Source organism: Ascaphus truei, chromosome 8, assembly GCF_040206685.1.
Source record: "Ascaphus truei isolate aAscTru1 chromosome 8, aAscTru1.hap1, whole genome shotgun sequence".
NCBI classification, from domain to species: Eukaryota; Metazoa; Chordata; class Amphibia; order Anura; family Ascaphidae; genus Ascaphus; species Ascaphus truei.
The window spans coordinates 19718347-19741798 of NC_134490.1; the positions used below are offsets into that span (position 1 = coordinate 19718347).

The 23452-nt window shown below is 37.7% G+C and overlaps 1 protein-coding gene across 22 annotated transcripts in view; it reads right to left on the reverse strand.

Annotated features, from left to right (window-relative positions):
• Positions 1 to 23452, reverse strand: part of PAX2 (paired box 2) — an 88128-nt gene that overhangs the window by 48825 nt on the left and 15851 nt on the right. For 20 of the 22 annotated variants that reach the window (XM_075610713.1, XM_075610732.1, XM_075610720.1 and 17 more), the window contains exons 3-5: positions 21880 to 22077; positions 5716 to 5801; positions 3646 to 3765 (exon numbers count right to left, since the gene is read on the reverse strand). In XM_075610713.1, coding sequence (XP_075466828.1) covers positions 3646 to 3765; positions 5716 to 5801; positions 21880 to 22077 — 404 coding nt within the window. The remainder of the gene's footprint in view (positions 1 to 3645; positions 3766 to 5715; positions 5802 to 21879; positions 22078 to 23452) is intronic. The other 2 variants (XM_075610724.1, XM_075610721.1) reach the window with 2 other exon arrangements.

Consider the following 23452-nt stretch of genomic DNA (forward strand, 5'->3'; position numbering starts at 1 on the left):
TGTTTCACAGATGTAAAAATAACTCACAAATAAACAGTTGATTCCTGTGGGGAATGAATTGTTGCACGTGTATTTGCGTGATATTTCGTTTTACAAATACTTTACTCACTTATCTGTTGTCTTCTGGTTATCTACGGTCTTTGGCACTGGTTTTGTAAATTCAGCACTGATGTCACGGTCAGCACCAGTTATACAAAAATAAATGACTATAAAAAATCCAGTTGCAAATGGAAGATGTCTGTGTTAACCCTTAAATTAAGCTGGAGAATCATGTGATGGGCTTCCTTGGGGCACCCACACTAATCAGCGAACAACAGCCCTTAATCCTGAAGCAGCATTGAATGCATATCAGGCGGCTCTTGAAAAGAGAAGCCAGTTTTGAACATTTCCAAAGAGATAATGATGGAAAATGTGAGAGACAGACAAGAGAAGCGCCAGTGAGGAACGGGCGATGATGCCAGCGAGACAAACGCTTTTGGAGAACCAGAAGCGACAACAGAGAGCAGACACCTTCAATGCCCACAGGGGCAACGACGGAGGTTGCCAGAGATAGGTAAAGAGTGCCAGAGAGACATATAGTGACACTGCCAGGCAGGAAGAGGCTGATAATGCCAGATACATACAAGAGGAGCCCCCTTTGTTAGAGCGTAATGCCAATGACAACCTGTTGCAATTGCAAATTAAGAGCAGTTATTCAGGTGGAATAAAAACTTAAGTGACCGAGAGTCTTTATCACAGACTCAGGGTTACCTGTTGATCAATGATGGTTGGTGTGCATTGGCACCAACGCTCTCTCCATTGTGTTTATATACCAGTGTAATTATTATAGTGTTTAACTTTTTTCCGCCTACTATGATGGTTTAATATCACTGGAGTGCAGGGTTGTGGAAACAGATTCAATATAACTTTTGGGGATTGTGCACAACCTTGAAATTGTGAGGACGTCATAACTTTCATATAAAGGGTTGATCCCAATAAGCACAATTGAGTAATTAAATGTCTGTGCAAAACTGATTTGGTTACACAAAACAAGGAATTATTAAGAGATGGAGTAAGAAAAATGATAAACTTCTTAAAGGAAACACATTAACAGTCCATTGGGTGCTAAAGGGTTCATGAGGCAGTTGCTCAATTACAAAAATTGTTCTGAAATGCAAAAGATGTTCCCTATTCCTTTCTTCTATTCTTAGCCTATAATTGTCTGCTGTTTTCATGCAATGTTTGAGAAAGTATGCTGTAAAATGCAAGTGAATGACAACGAGAATTACTAGAGGTTCCCATGAAGTTGGTGTTTTTGAAGTTGTTGTTTAGCTCTACAAAAGAACGTTGGTTATTTTTTTCCACTTTAATTCCATATTTTTAACAAATATGTTGGTGGTATAGATATTTTAATGCCACCCAAATTAATTCCCTTCCAAATGTTGATTTGCTGCAGATACCATACATTGTTTATGTCCATAAGAAAACATTACAACTTTGTGATGCCATATCTAGGTGTATAAAATCCGGCTAGTTCTTGTTATATTTACACACAGATTGTAAGCTCTTTGGGGCAGCGACTCATTTTCCTGTTTACTTTTATGTATGAAGCGCTTAGTACTATTACATCTCCAATTATATGTAATGTGTGCTACTGCTGTACAGCACTATGTACATGGATGGCATTATACAAATAAAGATATACATACAGTACATACATTTACCCAACATATTTCAGGGCCCACCAGCACTATAGGATGTTAACATAGCTGTTTGTGAGCATCAGAGCTAGTTTATTGTGTTAGGCACAACATGGAAAACTCTAAAAACCCAACACCCCAGAGCCAAGATATTTGTACCCTGTCATCACTTCCAAAATCTAACAAATCTCCAAAGACAAACAGAAGTTCCCTGAAAATATGCAGCTCTCGTCAGTAAAAAACATCACAACAGCAAATCAAGCTAGCTGTAAATCCAGAAATAACACCCCAAAAGCTGAAACTTCATCATCACCATAAAATAAAAGTAGTTACAAACAAGACCACATTGGCATGTGGTCACCAATCTGATTATAACCCCTTTGCCATCTGATTGCCCTTTCCATGTATAATATGACTAAATAATGTGGTTTCCTTTCTCTTTAAAACAGGCGTCCAGGACATTGTACAAAGGAGAATGATCAGGTTTATTTTGCTTAACTCTTTCAACAAACCTGGGAGAATAGAATTGTTCAAACATCTCATACTGGGCCTGTGCTAGTGAATCACTCTGGCTGCCTTCACCCAACCAGAGAGTTTGGCTACATCATCTTGACACATAATTATCTTCCCTCTTCTTAATCATCCATGTCGCTGCTACTGTCTAATGAAAGCAGCAACAAAGATGACAGAGGAGGATGTTTAAGGTGGTTGGCAGAGGTAAAGATATTTCACCTTACATAGGGTGACCAAGAAGAAAGTATAGTGGCAACTATATGAAATAAAGTTATTATTATTATAACAATGTGCCCAATTAAAATGTTTACACATTGTTTTAAAGGGTGGTATGAATATGAAGGCAATGTGAGGAATTTAATGGAAAGAGCATGCACTGAGTTTGATTCAGTCTTTCACTAACCCAGATGTTCTCATCTCCAGTCCTCAAGACTCCCCAATAGGTCAGGTCTTAATTTTCAGTGGCTCAGTCGAAGAAAGAATGAGCCACAGATTGAGCCACCTGTGCTGAAGCAGGGATGGATTGAGCCACCTGTGCTGAAACTGGGATATCACGAAAACCTGACCTGTTGGGGGGGAGGTCTTGAGAACTGGAGTTGGGGACCCCTGCAACAATCTAAAGTTACAACTATCTGTGCCATGTACAAACACCCTAAAAGCAAACCAAGTAAAGGTAATTTTAGAAGAAAGCCTTTTTGCAGCACATTTTTGGTTGGGAGAGTACAGCATGGAGACAGTATATCTGTAAAGGCAGCAGGAGAAAACCTTACGTTTGTCAGACACGACTATCTGGTGTGGAATGATGGCCAATGGGAACAAGAACCTCAAAGTAAATAAGGTTGACAAAGACCTTATGACAGAGAAGGAATTGCTAAGACCAGCCTAGGGTCCAAACTACTGGCCTTTAAAGAGGAAGACCACAGATGGAAGCCCTGACAACTAAACATGAATTGAGGCACTTTGTTTGATATACTACAATGAAGACTAACATTTTACAGCAAGGGTGTTGTGTGCGCATATATATATATATATATAGTGCAGCCTACACTGGCAGTAGGTTTGAAATTTCAAGACGTTTGAACAACTATTTTACCCTTTGATTATTTAATGTGCGTTCAGCTCCTAAAATGACCTGATGTGGTCAATAAAAGCATTTTTAGACAGTTTTTTTTTTAATCTTATAGTTTGTTTGCAGATCACCTAAGCCAAATATATTGTTAAATAAACTATGAAGTTGAAGAGTGACCAGTCTATTGATATCAGGAAATTACCCAGACATGAAAGACTTGGGAACAAGAGCTTTTCAAGCAGAAGGGTGGTGTATGGAAGCAAGTCCTATTGCTACAACTGATCTGGTCCGAGAGCAGCTGGTATGCATGAGCTTGAAATCAGACCCTATTTGCAGGAGACACAGAATAAAGAGAGGAAGGAGAAGCTCTCTCTTTTTCCCTACCTTCATCGCGTTTCCTCTTTTCGCCATTTGAACGAGGAATCCCCAGGATCCCATTAATGGAATAAGAGCCTACGGGATCATTGGAAGCACTGGAGACTGGAGGAGATGCTGTACTGGGAACTGAACAAAATGAGAAAGGAGAAATAAGGCTGTGAGGAGAAAGAGCCAGCATGTGACGCGCACTCCTTATGTCCCTTGTAACCTAAAGGATACGTTTCTCATTAAAGTTCACGCTATCGAGGGTAACTTAAAGGAGCTGTTCTTCCCCCCAAAAAAGACCTATCTTGTAGGTTACCAACATTTTTTAATTGATTTGTCTAGCCGTTTTTTCAATTTGAGTTTAAGTTCAAAGGGCCCAAAGCCTCCAGTAGAGTGTTTCCATGGCAACCCTTACTGTTTATTCTCTCTTGCACCACCCCAGCAGGAAACACAGTGCTGTTTTCCCATGCAGACATCAAAGAAAGTTATCAGAGAAACTGTCTTATTCTGAGCTTCTCTGATAAGGATAGTTGAAGTTCAAAGTGGGAGCGTCCCTAGCAGCCATGTTAATTTTGGATTTTGGCTAACATACAGTTTAATAACATTCATTGAGCAGGGACAAATCTAGGTACCCTGGAAATAGGTACCCCATTGCAGAGTTTAATTAAACATTATTTGAAAAATATATGTTATGGTGAACTGCATCTTTAACACAGGTAAGGGTAATGGGCTTTGAAACTGTATGTCCTCTACAATGAAGTGAAGTCCAGTGTAAAGATTTGCTATTATTATGTAACACACACATATGCTAATCATTATTTATCTCTTTTGGAAAAGCAGTAACCAAAGTAGCCATCGAATAATGCATATCCTCTCCTCTTCATAGAACAACAGTGTATCTGTAACCACAGATATTGGTCAATGTCACAAGTTAGCAACTTTAGTGAATAACCAGCACTGAACCTATTCACATTAACATACAATGTTACTTTGTAATTTGTATACCTTACTAGTTAATTAAAGAGTCCTACAAACTCCACCATGTTTGCCATTCAAACCCACTGCAATAGCAGTATTGCTCAATGTCCTTGATGGAATGACTCATAAAGGGCTGACGGGAAGGCAGGAGGCAATGTGATGAAATTAGTTCTATTTTGGTATTGTTTCACTGATGTGGAAAAGTTGCATCCCTTTTCCAGAAAGGCAGCACCTTCCCTGTGCAATTCCCAGGAAACTGGATGCAACTTTGCTGCTCTCATTGATTCAACTCTAAGAGAATACAATATATCTCTCTTCCACTTCCAACATGAGGTCTCCTTTTATACATCACTTCCAAATGTTTATTATTGCAGACAATAGTCATTCATTAATAGCCCCAAGCACAACCTCTTGCAGTTTGGACCAGCATGATCCCAAACAGCACAATGACCTCACAGTAAATCCAAGCACATGCACCTTCATATTTTGAAGGTCACTTCAAATTCATCCAAATTCATATACAGTTGCTCTGTAAACACTAACAAAGAGTAACAATGTGATACAGTAGATCTAAATGTACAGACACGTCTTCAGAAATCTCAAGTCACTAATAGAGGGTACTATGAGCTCATTGAAGGGTTGTGATGTCATAGTGATATTCTTCCATTGCTGCATATACATCATTGCTGTTGAGTTATTAGTAAGCGAGACTAGGCTCTAAGTAATAGACTGACAAAAATCTAGGGTTGCTGTTAAATCAAAAATGTTCACTATGTTCTATCAGGGGTGCTCAACTCCAGTCCTCAAGACTCCTCAACAGGTCGGGTTTTAAGGATATCCCAGGTTCAGCACAACTGTGCTGAAGCTGGGATATCCTTATAACCCAACCTGTTGGGGGATTTTAGAGGACTGGAGTTTAGCACCCCTGTTCTAGGTTACAACTTATCCCACTTTTGTTCTGTACAAATATTTTTTTCTACCTTTTCATTGCCTTTCCATGTTTAATCTCCATGAAAGGGAACGTTTATGTGTAGTGACCAAAAGGGTGGGTGAAAAATCCTGAACTGTGTTTTTAAAGACAAGTCAGACATTCTGATCCAATTATCCAATTACCGAGAGTGTGTCCTGGTGTGCTTACTGGAGTTCCAGATCCGTCTGGAGTCGGATGGAATGGCTGCTGTACTTTGGTTCTGATAATCCTAAAACAGAGAGACAAAATTAATATTTCAGTGGAACGTGTGCAATCAGCAAATATTCCTGCACATGCTTCCATGTATTTGCCAGTACATTATTTTACATCCATTTTGCTGGGCTCTCACAAGCTGAATTGTGTGAACGTTTGATATTATTCACCATGAAATCAGATGGTCATACCTGTAGTACAGGGGTGGCCAACCCCAGTCCTCAAGGGCCACCAACAGGTCAGGTTTTAAGGATATCCCTGCTTCAGCACAGGTGGCTCAATCAGTGGCTCACTTAACGGCTTGCTGGCCCTTGAGGCCTGGAGTTGGCCACCCCTGCTGTAGTAGATTGCAAGCTCTTTTGGACAAGAGTTGAGTTGTATGTGTATAGCTCCTTCCCCTGTATGACTTTATTCAATGCTTTGATATATCGAGCACATCACATAACGTCAGTGCTATAAAAAGAAAAGTAACAGTGACGCTTTATTCACATATTATACATTGTATGTAAGAAAATGTTTCATGAAAACCCCTAGATTCAGTAGTAGAATAAATCTGAAAGCTCCCGTCTTAACAGTGTGTAACTGGACAAAGAACATGCAGATGTTTCTACATTTTGGGTACAGTGTTACAATACAGTTTATTGTAATTAGTAAGTGCACTTAGTACTTTTTATGCTGGAACCCTTGCATATTTTTGAGGAGACCACTGGACCTTCTGTAACTGCCCTATGTACAGTAACCGAGCGGTAGGTGACGGGAATCATTCCAGATATGTTGCCTGCTTTGTGAATTAGTAGCTATGACAAGAGTTCCATTTTAAAACATTACTAATGACTTCGGACATGTTGACAGCTAAAGCAGATTAATGGTGGCAATTCTTTTTAAGTTATAACATGGCTTTGAAGACAATGAAGCTGTAACGCACAGCAATGAAAATTAAAAAGGAAAGGGATGAAATGTGATTGGACGCATTTGCGTGTATTCCATCTGAAGGTGTATCTCTGATGGTGTATAATAGCAACCATGCATTTCTACGCATGTGGGTGTTCCAGCCCTGTAGTGGTTAAAATAATAAAGAAAAGTATGTAGAACGGTTTAACTGTGTTCTGCTTTCCGAGTGAAAAAGCTATGCTGATAATATCATATTCACTTAAAGTATTTGTTTTTGCAAAAATATATAAATCAACCTCAATGACAGATGTTCCAGTCCAAGGCGTATGTGATATTAAAATATGGGAACTACTGGTGCAGCCAATTTGAACGTTCTTGGAGATGAGCTTGTAGGGGTTTTGGGGGGTTTAAGCTCATGATACTGCCCTCTAAAGCTGCTTTAAGTTGGCTTGACACTAAATATAAATCTACATATATTCTACTTTAACTTTCTTGGGCGTGTATTACTTTGAAGGCTTGAAGACAACTCAGCGTGTGATATGCATTGAATTCACAGTGAGTATATTTTCACTGCAATGAATAGCATTTGTTTTAATGTAATACCATTGTTTTTGTGAATGATCTGTGAATTGCAGTAACACAAACACACATGCATACATACACCTCAACAACCACTGTATGAACAGCTCTAACACAATGGATCATAGTTCCATTCTGTCTCTGAGTTACTGTGTGGTATTACTTGAACTTTACAATGCTTTCTCAATGGATAACCTGGAGTCTGTGTAACAAAGCCTGCAATACAGTACTAATAAAATGTCACCTGGTGAAAGAGTTGCTTTGATTTTATGTGCCCCTTTTCACCACTTTTGGGTTTATTGTAGTATACATTTGAAGTCGTATTGGTCCTGGAGAAAACTCACTGTGATGTCTTTTCCTGAATCAACACGAACGTTTCCCTAGGTGTTGATTTTAAGATCCATACAAAGAGACTACACCTGATGAAGGACCCTGAGAGGTTCGAAAGCTTGTAACATATCAACTACTTGTTGGTCCAATAAAAGGTATCATACCCCCTACTCCCTCTCTCTCTTTTGTTATTTTACTACATGCTCCATAATTACAATATTTTTAATCTGTTTTTTTTTTAGCTAAAGTTCCTGATGTTATCCTATGTAAGTGATTCTGCAGAGCAATGTTTTATTAACATTACTAACATTAAACCTTTGCACAAGTAGAAAGGATTTTCGTGCTAAAACATTAACAACGCTATTTTCATTGCATCCATTGTATACAGAACGATATAAGCATTATTTACTTAGCTAAGTCTACCCCATTTCCCATAATACCTCTTATATGTGGTCTTTATTTTTACTTGTTTAGTAGCTGTGAGTAATTTAGCAAGAAGATTAATAAGCACTCTCATAGCTTTTACCTGAACAAAAGTCACGTGAATGATTAAAGTACAGTGCAACTAATGCAATGGGAAAATTAAAGATTGTTCCTAGTCTACTTTAATCACATTTATTGTATGACAGATCAGGAACAATATTAATAATAATAATAACTGGATTTCATATAGTACCTTTCTCCCAATAGTACTCAAAGCGCATCACAATTACAGTATAGCGCGCGGTACGCAGCACAGAGGAATGTTACAGACAGTCCCTGCCCAGATGAGCTTACAATCTATGTGTTTGGTGTCCGAGGCACAATGAAATAGAGCGACTCGTTCAAGGTCACAAGAAGCGGACACCGGGAATTGAACCAGGTTCCCCTAATTCAAACTCAGCATCATAATTTACAGTCAGTGTCTTTACTCACTGAGCAACTCCTTCTCCTTAATCTACATAAAGATTTCCCTTAGCTGTTCCTCCTCTGCCCTTTTCTTTGTATTCTATGTTTTCGGTGTCTTTCCCTTCTCTGTTCCTAGGCTGTGCTATTTAGCGCTATATCTTGAAACACCCTGAAGTGCCATAGTGGATGTTTGAGATTATTGATTTCACCAGTGCAGTGAAACCAGAGGGTGGGGATAGGGTGCAGGCAAAGAGATGTAAATAGAAAGCTATAAATTATTTCTGACAGTAAAGCAATAGTGTCAGAGTGCTGAGCACACGTCCTGTGTCACTATTAGATTCCTCTTAGCCTGATGACACAGTAGAAAAGGTTAAATGTCTGATGGAACCGTATACCTACAGGGCTAGAGCATCCCAGCAGCAAAACAAGTGATACTGGGCAGTTCTATCAATGCCTTAAGCTACTAATATTTATCTTATTGATTGCAGCACAAAGTTCATATATCTAGAAGCAGCTGAACGTTTAAAACGTGCAAAAGTCCTATTAGATGTGGACCCGGTTTTATGACATCATTCACGACTATTAAACTTCATAGTATATGCAGACACTGAATATACAATTAAATGTATTCCAATGTACTTAGGAGACATTTTACATTACAAATGCAAAGTTACGAATAGTATTTTAGCCACTAATACGTTTTATTCTCAGAGGCTGCAAGCTTTTCAATTGGATCACCCTATTTTCTATGTCAACAATACATTCTGTGAGTCAAGCACCTGAACTAATGAAGCCTGTTTTCTTATGGATTTGTGTGCTGTGGTTGATTAACTTGTAAACTAAAATATACAAAGATTTCCTCATACCTCTGACTTTATTATCAGTAACTAATGTAGGGAACTCGTTGAGTCTGCCTTAGAATGTGTAAGTCTCTTATGATGTCATCAACACAACAGCCAATTCTGAAAAACATATAGGCTCTGCCTGATACATTTGGAGTCCAGGAATCTGGCATCAGCTTTTACACCCTGCTACTATTCCAGTAGTAAATGTAACATTTCCAGTCGTAAACCATTGAGGCTGAAAGAGGCCACACTGACACACAAGACGAAGTGTAAGGACAGCACTGTTTAATGTTGAAGTACATTTAAAACTCAAGTGGAGCTCCATAGAGCTGTATGGAATTCTTCAATAACAGTTGACCTCTGTTCTACACCCCAACCATAGTGTATTATACTTTATAGAACTGTAGGTGATCTCACTTAGAATTAGGGAGACGCGTTAGGATATTCCAGTCTCCGTGGCTTTGTCTGCACCTTTACTGTAGCCTCATCTAGTAATATGTTGTTACAGAATGGAAAGCATTTGTTAAGGCCAGTAGCGCACAAGCCATTGTTGAGATTTCCCCCTAAGGTGTTCTCGTCAATGGACTGTAACAATGGCTGTAGCAGAGCACCAGTGTGGATGCTAACCCTTTACATTCACTGATATTTCGGTTAAGTTCTGCTCAACCAGTATAACAGATGTCAGTGAGGACAGGGCCTGTTATGTGAGCACTAACTAAGAACAAGCAGATCACTGCCGTGAAAGGGAAAGAAACAGCCTCACCATTGGTGACAGTAGGAAAGCTGGATTTCAATCAATGCAGTAAATCCACATGATTTTACAAACTTCAGTTTATTCAAACCCACTTTCTTTTTTTTACCCTTAAGGCGACTGTAAAAAAAAAATGTAAATACTTTTCTTCCTCCGCCTTCCCCCCTCATCTTAGCTCCTCTTTCTAAAAATATCAATATATATTTTTTTCCTTTTTTTTTTTTTTTTTTACCTCACTCCATAACAATTGATTGACCACCTGACTCGTACCATTCACATAAATTCAGGGACTTTATTCAGGAGCCATGTTCTTGCTATTGAATAAGCAATTTGGGAGGGTGAATTAACTGCCGTTGCTAGAAAGTCCCTGAAGAAATATTAAAATTGCTGGCAGACCAAATCAATACTCACTGAACACCCAGTATGAGTGGCCTTGGCTCCTCTATAATGGATATGCACAGAACAGTTTGCTGGGTAAAAGGGGGATTCCGGTGCACTCACAACTGTGTTTCTCTGTCTGTCAATTTCAATAACAACTGATCTGCTTAAAAAAAAAAAAAAAAGCTAAGTGATTATGTTTCTTCTCTCTCTCTCTCTCTCTCTCTCTCTCTCGCTCTCTCGCTCTCTCGCTCTCTCGCTCTCTCGCTCTCTCGCTCTCTCGCTCTCTCGCTCTCTCTCCCTCTCTCCCTCTCGCTCTCGCTCTCTCCCTCTCTCCCTCTCTCCCTCTCTCGCTCTCTCGCTCTCTCGCTCTCTTGCCCTCCCTCTCTCGCTCTCTCTCTCTTGATCATTCTGAAACCAAGCGTATAGGACAGTTCCGATCAAACACATAAACAGCTGTTTGCAGCCTTTATAATCTTTATGTGAAGCGCCTATTGCACTAGAACGTTGGTTAAATGTTTGTGATACTGTACATCGAAATGTTGATGTGTTAAATCAGCAATACAGGTGTAATTTGTTGTTTGTGTTGGGTGGTTTTTTATTGCAGGGTTGAAGCAGGGGGTCTCGGAGCTGAACTCTGTTAATGTCAGCTGCGGGGACCCCCTGCTTCTTGAGATACAGCTCAACCCCGTTATAACACGATCCGCTACAACGCGAATCCGCTTATATCGCGATGCAAGCGTGGCTCCCAATTTTCATATTTATGAATACTTTACAACACGATTATTGGTATCTTAAATACTTTATTGTACAACGCATAGAATTGTACATTATTTCTAATGTGATCCGCTTATAGCGCAATGTGATTCTTTGGACCCCAAGCGCAGCGTTTTAAGGGTTTTGAGCTGTACTTGTCTCCGTAGCGGTGCCGGTGTCTCTGCAGCCAGAGAAATGTGCGCCTAATGAAATGGCGACGTTTTAAATGCCCTGCGTTACCCGGGCCAATACGAAGCCGTGATGTCATCCGGTGTGGCTTCCTATTGGGCCCGCGTGACCTGAACATTTAAAGTCCACAGAAATACCGGCACCCCCTACCTCCGTATCCAGTATCTCTTGTGGAAGCAGGGGGTTCTCGGAGCTGAGATTAACACCGTTCAGCTCCGGAGACCCCCTGCTTTAAACCTGTAATAAATAAATACATTAATTAAACCTGTATTGCTGCTTTATAACAAGCAAAGATTACCAACATGCGTAGTACTATTGAAGTTACGGTACCTTCCCTTCTTATCTGCATTTCTGTAGTTCCTTTATTAACATAACGGATGTAACTGTATTCCCATGTTTCAATCCAATTTAAGACAAACGCATTCATTGACATATATGCCGATTATTTAATGGCTGTATATTATGGTTCTATAATAGTAAACTTTTTTTATATATCATTATAGGCTCTCAATATTATCCTTCCTGATGTCTTTTGTCTGTATATGTAGTGCCATTAAAAAAAAACTATTACTACTACTAAAATAATAATTTTTTCTTGTATGGCACTGACAGTATACGCTTCAAACGCAGTGTCATGGTTTTCAGTCAGTGCCTTTGCTTACTGAGCCACTCCTTCAGCCAATAGTAATGGTAATATTTAGATACTTGGCTATATATAGCATCACCTAGACCAGGGGTGCGTAAACTTTTCCCCATGCGCACCCTTGCTTGCTCTCCTCTGCAGCTCGCCTCCCCCCCACACCCCCCTCGCTCGACCCCAGCGTCAAATGACGCGCGAGGTCATGTGACATCATGTTGCCATGATAACGTGACGTCACGTGACCCAGCGGCGTCGGGTTACCATGACGACGCGTCGCTGGAAGGTAAGGTAAGTGTAGGGGTCTCACGCGGTCCCCCCGGCATTTAATTGAAATGCCTTGGGGGAGAGTGCGGGACCCCTATAACTGCCGCGCCCGCCCCATAAAATCTTGCGCCCCCCAGTTTGCGCACCCCTGACCTAAACCAGGGCTGGTCAATTCCAGTCCTCCAAGGCCACCAACAGATCAGGTTTTCAGAATGCTCCTGCCACAGCACAGGTGGCTCAATAAGTGGCTCAGTCAAGAGACTGAGCCACTGATTAAGCCACCTATGCTGAAGCAGGGATATCCTGAAAACAAGACCTGTTGGTGGCCATTGAGGACTAGAGTGGCCCAGCCCTGGTCTAGACACTCCCAAACAAATCTATCTAACAAACCATTACCCTCCAACATTAGGCTTCACACATCCAGTCTGTGCAATAAGTCCACCACCTACTCTATTTATAATATTTCCAACAATATATGTCTCAGCAGTTTTGGGTTGTTGTTGCATGTGCAGTCATTACTGTTAACATTTCATGTTACTGATTAATTAATGTGTGTATGTGAAGGTTCCATTTTTCATTATGCTGTGACATTTAGCATTTTGTGTGTGTTTGACACAAATAATGACACAGGTGTGACAAAGCAGTTCATGACTCTGATCCCACAAAAGCTTTTGACATTCTAGGAGAGGGGTGGCCAACTGCAATCCTCAAGGGCTACCTTGACTGAGCCACTGATTGAGCCACCTGTGCTGAAGCAGGGAAATCCTGAAAACCTGACCTGTTGGTATCCCTTGAGGACTGGAGTTGGCCTCCCCTGCACTAGGATATGAAAGAGTGGCTTTCTTCTCAGTTACATACTGATAATCTGTGCATCATTATTTGATGTCCATGTCACACTTATCCCAAAATAAGGTAAACATAATTAATGACATGCTTTTGGTAAATACAAAAAAAAATCTCTTTATTCTCACATTTATAGGTGCAGATGCAGCTATTTACTTAAAGTTGTATTTACTCTCCCTTTGTTATTTCAATCACACAGTATACTGTACAATTATGAGGAAATTTTGTATTTTGAAAAAAATAGTGATGTAAAAAATATTTCGGCGGGTGCTCTTAAAATGGCAGCTTATATTATTTCCCTCTGTATAACTCAGCCAATAGTCATAACATGTTGTATTAAACTGGATTCTGGATTATTGTAGTCTTTGCTGCTGGGCTACCAGGCCTACATTTAAAATGCAATTAAATATATCTTAAATTATGAAGCAACTGTAAACATTGGCTGACACTGTGTTAGATGAACAAGCGCTTTCATTTTATTGCAGCTGGAATATACACTGTGCAGTGGGACTACGTGTTTACAATGAAGACAGTTACACGGCAAGCAGTAAGTCTCGTTACAACCTGTTCCTTACCCAGCACATTTGCTTCAGTAATGGCCTTTATCGATACTCTTGGGACAGCCCTTTACTGAGGCGAATGTTAGAATAAATAAAGAGCTTTCGGAGAATGGATTTGTTTTGCCTAATATCCTACTGTGGCCAGATCTATGTACGCTGCTACTGCTATATTATTAGTAGTAGTAGCAGTATTATTACGTCCCTTTGTTTATACACAACTAAGTCATATGGGTGTCTCCAAATACATTTACAGGCATTTAGTCCAATATTGTTTACATCCATATATTTAGCACTTTTGTCAGGAATGTTTTTGTTAGCGGTATTCGTGGCCAGAGATTCGCCGAAACAGCGCTGATCTCAAAATGCTCTTCTTCTGTCCAACTTCTTTGCTGAAAAGGCATGGGTGAGCTGCACCTTGAATTATATGCAAACATCCTTTTTGCGGCGACAAAGCCTTTTCAGTAATAACCTGGCACCCAATTCCATATTTTAGTGATGCAACGCATGGGTGGGTCCCCGAGTATTATAAAGGCAGGGAGCCTGTCTGAATATTTCTTACTGTTCTGCATACAGGCCAGGGCCTCTTCCTTAATATACATACACCTCTGTGCCTCTCTTATGGTCCATTGCTCTATGTCAATTTAGTATCATATTGGCAAGAAAATCCTTTTGAGGTCATTATGCGGACAGCAGCCGTCTCTAGAATATGCTTAAGACAAATAGAGGATATATTCACTCAGCAGTGCCAGTTTTCAGTTTAAACCTAGCCTCATAAAAAATGTAAGTATTGTCATTATTATAATTATCCAATTTCATATTGTTATTATTATTACCGATACACAGTGTTAGCAGGCAACTAAGTTTTGTAATTTGCTATAATGCGTGTTTCATCGAGGTTTTTGTCCTATGGTCTATTTCAAAGCTAAACTTACACACTTAACAATAATCAGTTCTGCAACAGTCGCAGAGTATTGCCTGGTATTAAAACCATCACCTTCCTGCTATATTTTACTACGATTTGGGAAAGTAGAGGGCATTTGACCTTGGACAAAAAAAACACAATTCCCTAGCAAAAGAAGCAAGAGAAAAAAAAGAACAGTCCTGGTTTTAAATAATTGCTGGCTGTTAAACAGAGAAACCCAGCATATCAAACCAGTAATGGAAATAAATTCCATTGTATTTGCATTTTAATTTTCCACATAAACAAAGGCCTATAGTGTGCCGGGTTTCTAAAAAAAATCACCAGCCTGAATTTAATTAGAAATGAAAAGTTTATAGGGGCCTCTTTAATGCGATTAATGCACAGTTAACATTTATCATATACATATGCTGGAACCTGCTCAAATTGCCCTTTCTTAAGCAGTCGCAGTGCATGAAATGAATTTTTTCTCCACTTTTTGTGTGTGTGAGTGTGTGTGTGAGGTTTTCTAATGTGAGGCAGACCGTGCTCCCAACATCTCATTAAAATGTAATGCTGATGCCAGCTTAACGGAAGAGTGACCCCTAGTTACAGTGCAAAGTTCATTAATGCTAAACCTACCCTGTTCTGCATAGATGGGAGGGATTTACCCCTGACTTTTTATTCTCCTCCCTCTGTGCCAATACTGCTGGAAGGGATGCGGAAGCGGTGTAATCACCTTCATTATATGCCTTCAACCAGTATGCAATATCGCTTTAAAGTGAAAATATACCTTATATATTTATCTATATATCATGTTATCCTTATATAACTCCAACCGTATGTGTCGGGTACTATTGGCCAATATGTGCACCTGACATAAAATAGTATCATATTATATACTTTAAAGGAAAGTGTGTAAATTAAAGAAAAGCAAGTGAATACAATATATATATATATATATATATATATATATATATATATATATATATATATATATATATATATAATATATATATATATATATATATATATATATATATATATATATATATATATATTTATAAGGCCTCCTTCTTTCAAGACACAAGAGAGATTTGCAAACCCAGTGCAAGAAAAACAAAACCGCATTCCTATTCCATTCTATAGGACTCCTTTTCTTTATAAATTGTGTACTATATATATATATATACATTTGAATTTCAATTGTTTTTTTTTCTATTTTTTTTTTGCACCAGAGCAAATTGATGCATCACGCCCCTAAATTTTGTGTTGCACAAATTAGATTTCATTATTAACTGTGAAGCTATAGTATGTCAAAGGGATTTTTAACTTCAAGAATGGAATACGCAATGCACAGTGTCTCCCACTTGGCATCATCATGTGTTAGAGGTTGCTAAGTTGACCTCTGAATCTGATGGATGATGTGTTCTCTCTTTTCTCTGTGTTTCTATGTTAATAGTTGAATATTTCGGATAGATTTAAGATGTTGGCTAGATTAGATGGTGGATGAGTTATTGATGGAGAATTGGTCTCTTGAGAAATGACACTCTTCCCTATTGTATCAGATCTCTATTAGTATTAGTGGTTTCAGTCTATTAAAATTGACCTTATAATTAAGCACTAGATTTTCTGTTGATGGGTTGTGGTACAAAAACAGGAGAAGAATCCTATTGTTGTATCTACTTATAGAGTAAACATTTTCCTCCAATTCCCTCCCCCATGCACAATTTCATCGTATGACTCCAATATTGAACTATTTTGTTGTCTATTTCCCAGTGACAATGGATCTGGTTACCAGGTTATTGATTGGTTTTCATACAGACAGATGGGTCTGTGCTGGTCTCTGATCTAAATCTGCCTTTCTATGGACTGATTGTTGCAACTTGGTGGCTGTGGTTGCACTGAAGACCACCCTCAAAGAACTATCCTGCTGGACATTAATAAATGAAACCAGGTTGAACAATAATAAAAGCAATTGAGAGGTTACCTGGGTATTTTATGGATTTATAGCACTACATATCTGTTGTGATTATCCTATTGAGTTTCCAGTCTATATTCTGCCTGTGTCTGTGTGCCACAGATACGTAGATAAAAAGTCAGGTAGTCTATGCATGTTTAATTGTTTATTTACATATATTGGTGTGCTATTTTGCACATTCACGTTAGGATTGGAAGGATACAACACTAAAGTGGTTGACATACCAATAACACATTAACACATCTCTATGTGTGTGCGCGCGTGCATCTAAATTAAACATATAATAACAACTAGCCTGTTCAAACCATGGTCCATGATAGTTTTGGAAAATCTGAAATGATCTATTATTTGGACCCGCTTTCTTAATTATATTATCATTGGCATTTATTTTAAAACCTTATTATTTCATTCAAAACACATTAAGAGCAATACATGGAGCTCCATGCCTGAGCTAACTCTTCATAAGAAGAGCTTTTAATGGATTATGTGAAGATTGTGTCATATTGTGTATCACAGTTGCACGGCCAGCACGGGATATAGGTGCTCTTTTTAATGTGGAGCAAAAAGAGGAGATGAGAAGGTGTTCCGTGTTCCGTGTTCCACATACATATATAATAGTAGTTATTGTCAACATATAATGTAATATAAAAATGTTGGTATAAAATGTATTTGTATATATCCATTTTGTATTTAATAGGCATCAATTCTCTCCACTCGCGGCCAACTTTCAAAGCCGTAGAGCTGAAACCCGTTGCAAAAATAGCACCAGATTCATCCTATTAATAAATCCCATTGAAAGCAATGCGATTTTGTCTTCGCTACTCCCACAAATATTGCACCAGTTTTGCAGCTGGGAGACTTTTGATAAACGGGACTATTGCGATAATGCAAACCACTAAGCTTTAACCTAAACGGCCTTAGAAACTTGTATTATATGCATCAAATGTAAAAAATATATCATTTAATAGATTAGACGTGAACCCTGGCGGAGGTGGTGGTGTTGTATACTTGTTGGGTATTAATGCCGTTTAGAACCAAACTGCTGGATATTCAAGAGGTGGTTTATGCCCTAAATTACCAATGTTCTCATACATTTTGAAGGTCATTTACTAAGATGGAGAGATGGGGGAAAAAATAGCTGATATGTTCATCTATTCTGGGTTAGGCACTTCTATGGAGTACATTTGCTTTGTAATTAAGTGAGTTCCTTTAAATGCGTTTGGAAGTCTACAAAAAATTGGTCAAATGAGTTTCAAGAGAAGACTGTAAACATGTGTCCATATATCACCAGTCCTGTCTGGCTTTGGCAAAAATCTGCTGTTTTACACTCAAAATAGTTTATCATTTGAAAAAATCGACAAGAAGTCAGAATTCTTTCCGAAAGCGCCAGGAATGTTTTGAAAAATGGAGAACAAACATATATATACAGCTAACACGTAATTACGAGACATGCAGAGTATTGCACATCAACCGGTTTGACATGAGAGGAATTACTAAAAGGAAATATGTTTTCAAATAATCAAAATGGCAAAATATCGATATGAAAAGTAAGGTAATTAAAGTGTACGAACCAGTGTTTTATAGGTTTCTGGGATGATAATAAGGTCAATTTGATCAGGTATATTCATCAAGTTGATGACATTATCAAAATAATGTTGTGCCAATCCTGTAAGATTATTCAAACCATGCTTAAGATGTCCTATTGTCGATTGTGAAGAAGGCGTTATATAATATTCAAAATATATAAAAAATCGAATCTGCCATGTTTCAAATAGTTCAGATTCCCTCGCATCTCAAGTTTACATGACAAAAATAAATGCAAAATAAATACTATGAGGTCGCAAAAAAACAATTATCCAAACAATAAAGGCAAGTAATAAAACTTTGTAACAGCGATAATTTGTCGATTGGAAAATATTGCTGTTTCCGTCTTTGTAAATACTATGTCGGTTTTCTAAAGTTGCCCGATTGCCCAACTTGGGCAAAACCATGGCAAAAATACCGACCCTATTTATTAAAGGAAAGGAATACCGCTGAAAAAAATTGAAGCGTCTCCCTCAAATAAGGTGTAATTCTTTCACGTTGGTTTTGCCTCCGTTTAGCAGCTGGGCGACTTACGTATATCACACCAATGGATTGTCAACTCTTTCATAGCGTCATACACTTAGATATGGAGAACCTAGCCCTGTAGAAACATTGTTATTTTTTTGCTAAGCTTTGCATATACTGTCTGCGCTTTTACCAGAATAAAATAACATGAATTACTGCTGTATTCATATTCCTTTACTAAACAATCCCCCAGTATAAATTACTTTCAGCTGTAGACACCTAGACGAGTATACTAGCAGTTGATGTTCAAGGCACATTGCAGTAATAAGCCATATATTTTTGCAACAACATGGTGGTTTCAGCCAAACAATATTTTGCCGCTCTCTCAAGAATTGAAGAGGATAAACGTACAAATTGTGTTTTATTCTAGGGTGTTCCTTAATTCTTTTTCCTTGTTTGTTTTTCAGCTGCTACCATTTTTAAAAATGTCCCTTTTTTTAACATATTCATTAGTCGCCTGCCCAAGCTGCCTTGGCGAATAAAGGTTACATGATGTCATAGTAAAACAGTTAACAATACACTCAGGGGTTAATCATTAAGTTTAAAGCATGAGTAGTACAACAAGGATTTCAAATCACAGGGCTATGAGTGCCTTCATCAACTGGGAAATGCAACACAAAATGGCATTCTTTTGTGGGAGACGGCCTTCATCCAAAACATTTCACGGTTTGGGGAGTGAGTGTGGAATCTGGGTGCGATGTATTAACCCTTTGCTGCCAGGGGGGCCTGCAATGCTCTCACGGCAAACAGGTTGGGGGAGTGGGGGGGGGGGAATCCAAAGTCGGTGAAGCAATAAAAAAAACAACACCAGATTTTTCAAATAATTTAAATAAAAAAACAAGTCAACAAAAGAAGCGGAGTTCTGGTTCATTGATCCATGTCCTCTGATTGGAAGACTAAAGCAATACAACAGCACTATTTATTATAGAAAATAATCTTATTTGGAATATTTTTGTAATGCCATTATTTATTTATTTTTTACATCCAAAGAATGTTGATCAGTAAAGCCATGTTTTATCGTGCGTTCAATCTATGGCTATATGACACCCGAAATGCATCAATGTTTGCACCAGGAAAACACAGCTAAGTGATCTCAATTGGGATGTACAATATTACAAGCCCACGTCGACTAAACATGCTAAGACTATTTGCTCCAATGCAACATTTGCTCCAGTTGTACAGTGGCAGGATTGACTTGCTATATTAAACATTATACAGTATACACAATGACTGAGACCAGGTTCTAATGACAGCATATCATGGGCTGTGTCCCAACAAGAAAAACATTTCTTAGTTAACTTGTAACCAATGTGAACTCCATTCTGTAACAATCTATTGAACACACTAGTTGTGTATGTCCTTGTGCATCTGCATTGTAGGGTGTCTGAATGTCAAACTGCTGTTATATCTACAACTAACTGAAACAAGAAGAAAGGGACCGGGGAGGTTTATAGGAGGGTGTATAATTAGTCTATCAGTATTATGTTACCCTGTTCATAACTTAATAACCATTTTAATACAGATGGCACACACAGGGATAATTTCCTGGAGTAGCCCAGCAGTATATTACAGTGCGTGTGTGTCTAAGGGAATCTTTTTCAGCCAAGGTACATTCCACCAGTTAATTTTACCTGCTGCTTTCAGATGACTTGGGATAATTCCATGTCATTTGTGAAATATTGAAAGCATTTACGTAGAATGCCAGTGCAATTGAAACAGATAATATCTAAATTGTATTTTCTACATTTTTGCATAAGATTTGTAATTATAGCTGTGCCATTTCATTATTTATCTTACCAAAATAATGGCATGCAAAAGATAGTTTAAAGGTAACATAAAAACATACAATAGGATTATATTAGTGAATAGATGTAAAGGTGTATACACATACACACATACGTGTGTGTGTGTGTGTGTGTGTGTGTGTGTGTGTGTGTGTGTGTGTGTGTGTGTGTGTGTGTGTGTGTGTGTGTGTGTGTGTGTGTGTAAAATAATTTGCATTATAGGGCTAAGAGATAAGAAATGTGGATCACAACATACTGAACAAGCAAAAAACTAATGTTGAGGTCTATTTATAGGGGCTGCATTAGTATGTATGCATTCAATTATAGCTTTTGTAACCCATTAATGATAATAATTGGTGAGGGATCACTAAGGAGCAAGGGTCTCAGTATGTGTTTTTTTCTTAAATAAGTTTTCTTTACAAGCTTATCCTGTGTAACCTCCTTTTAATCCTGGCCCATTTTACACCTGTGAGAGTGGTTTGCAAATGTGACTTCAAGTCTGCGTGGTTAAGATAAATAAACATTGGTATTTTAGTGGTTCAGCAGTAAGACACTGTGACTGTCTGTAAGTTTGGGAGCTGTAAAATTCTTAATTACTGAGAGCACAAATGCACTAAAACATTAGATGTAGTATACATTAAATAAAAGTAAAGAAGCAAAACTGACATTTGTCACATTATTTTTCTAATGCAAAGTGACTTGTAAAAATGAAACAATAACGAATGCTCCCTAAACTTTGAACATTGGAAACTAAAGGCATACAAGTAAACTGAATATGACTAAATATCAGACATAATTACATCATATATATATATATATATATATATATATATATATATATATATATATATATATGTATATATATATATATATATATATATATATATATATATATATATATAAAATAATGATGATAGATGCACACACATATGTATGTATATACACAAGTATAGGTATATACACTCACATATATATATATGTGTGTGTGTGTGTGTGTGTGTGTGTGTGTGTGTGTGTGTGTGTGTGTGTGTGTGTGTGTGTGTGTGTGTATATATATATACATATTATTTCTAATATACACACACATATATATTACACACACACACACACACACATATATACACACGTTATAAAACAGTCCATTGTATATAACCATAGCTCATTAAATAGCAGGGTAGGGTTTATCATGTTATTTGAGGTTTCTTGTTCTTAGAAATATGTACAGAGCATTCAGTACATGAATTCTACCAGAAACAAATTAAGCTGAACACTGATTTTCATAACAGGAGATAAATGAGATGATCGATTAGTGAGATGTGCAGGTTGTGTGCTATAGGTGTGTGGGAACCTGGCGCAGGGGGCAGGAGGAGCACGAGTACAGCATATATAAGTAAAAGTCCTTCTTTACCTGTTTATGGAGGACACACTGGGGACAGTGTCATTGTCACAGACCCCTTCAGCCAGCAGCCTGTCCCGGATTTCCCATGCAAACATTGTGGGGTTTTGTCTCTTGTATTCAGCGATTTTATCAACCACTTTCGGGGTGGCAACTTTGGGTTTGGATCCCCCAATAACTCCGGGTTTGATGCTCCCTGTCTCATAATACCTGCCGTACAAGACCAGGCACATCCCAAAATGAACATCAACCCAAGTAAGCAGACACTAAACCTAGAGTACCTTACTGCCGACTACTTCTCTGAAATAAGCTCAAATACACACACATATATATATATATATATAGATATATATATACTCACTCCTTACTGTCAAATAAAAAAAAGTATATTATTGCGCGCGTGTGTGTGTGTGCATGTATATATACACATACACAAATGCACACACGTACGTGTGCAAAATATATGTCTATGTGTACAACCACCCTTTTTAAAATGCCATCTCAAATAGACAAGCAATTTAAAAAAAAATGTAATTAAAAAAAAATAAACCCTAATTTATTGACAGTTTATTGAATTCAATTTGGACACATAATTATTTTCTGTAAGTCCCCATCACTCCCCCCCCCCCCCCCCATTCTGTATAGTGACATCAAACCGTAAAGAAAATGGTAAGAAAAAAATAATAGTAAAATAAAAAGACATTTTATGGAAATCATGGTCTGGGGAATTACAGAGCATAGGAAACCATTAACACTCTCTCTATATTTTGAAGATCACAGTTTTCATCTGTACATATGTGAAGTGATCCTATTTTTTTGCATTATTTTTTTATTTTTGGAGTCTTTTAACATTTAAAAAAAAAACAGGAAAGAAAACAGATTGAATGTTTTCCTTTTTCTGAGATAATATTTGCAGAAAACTAATGACAATCATATATTTTTGCCTTATTGGAAATGTATTCACATATATTTAGGAAGAATTATCTAAATGCTGGTTTAGATAGTAATTATTTTTGTTACATTATGTAACACGAACCAGACGGTTAAGTATTAATAAACTTATCAGAGGTGATGTGCTTAATATTAACAATTATTTTAGCATACAGATATTGGTATTGTGGAGATTCATTAATCATTACTCACGTGCTTGTTATCGTTAATATATATATATATATATATATATATATATATATATATATATATATATATATATTTATGGAAATCATCACTTTTACCAACATAATACACATTAATACAGGCTTAATGGTAAAATGATGTATCTAATTATGTACAAAATAAATGTCATATATATTTGATATATATTACAAATATTATTCCCAAATCTAACACGGAGACTCGAGTTAGCCAACAAAGGCATCATTTATACTTAATATTTTTTTAAATAATAATGCAAAATGTAAAGACCTAAAATCAGAGTTAATGGTCTTATTTTTTATGATCCTCTCTGATAGAGTCAATGATTTACCAATCAGATCAAATTGGCTATAGAATAAAGGTATTGAGACTTATGTGGTCTAATATGGCATATATGAAGAACTTTTATCTAAATCCAAGAATAGGTATA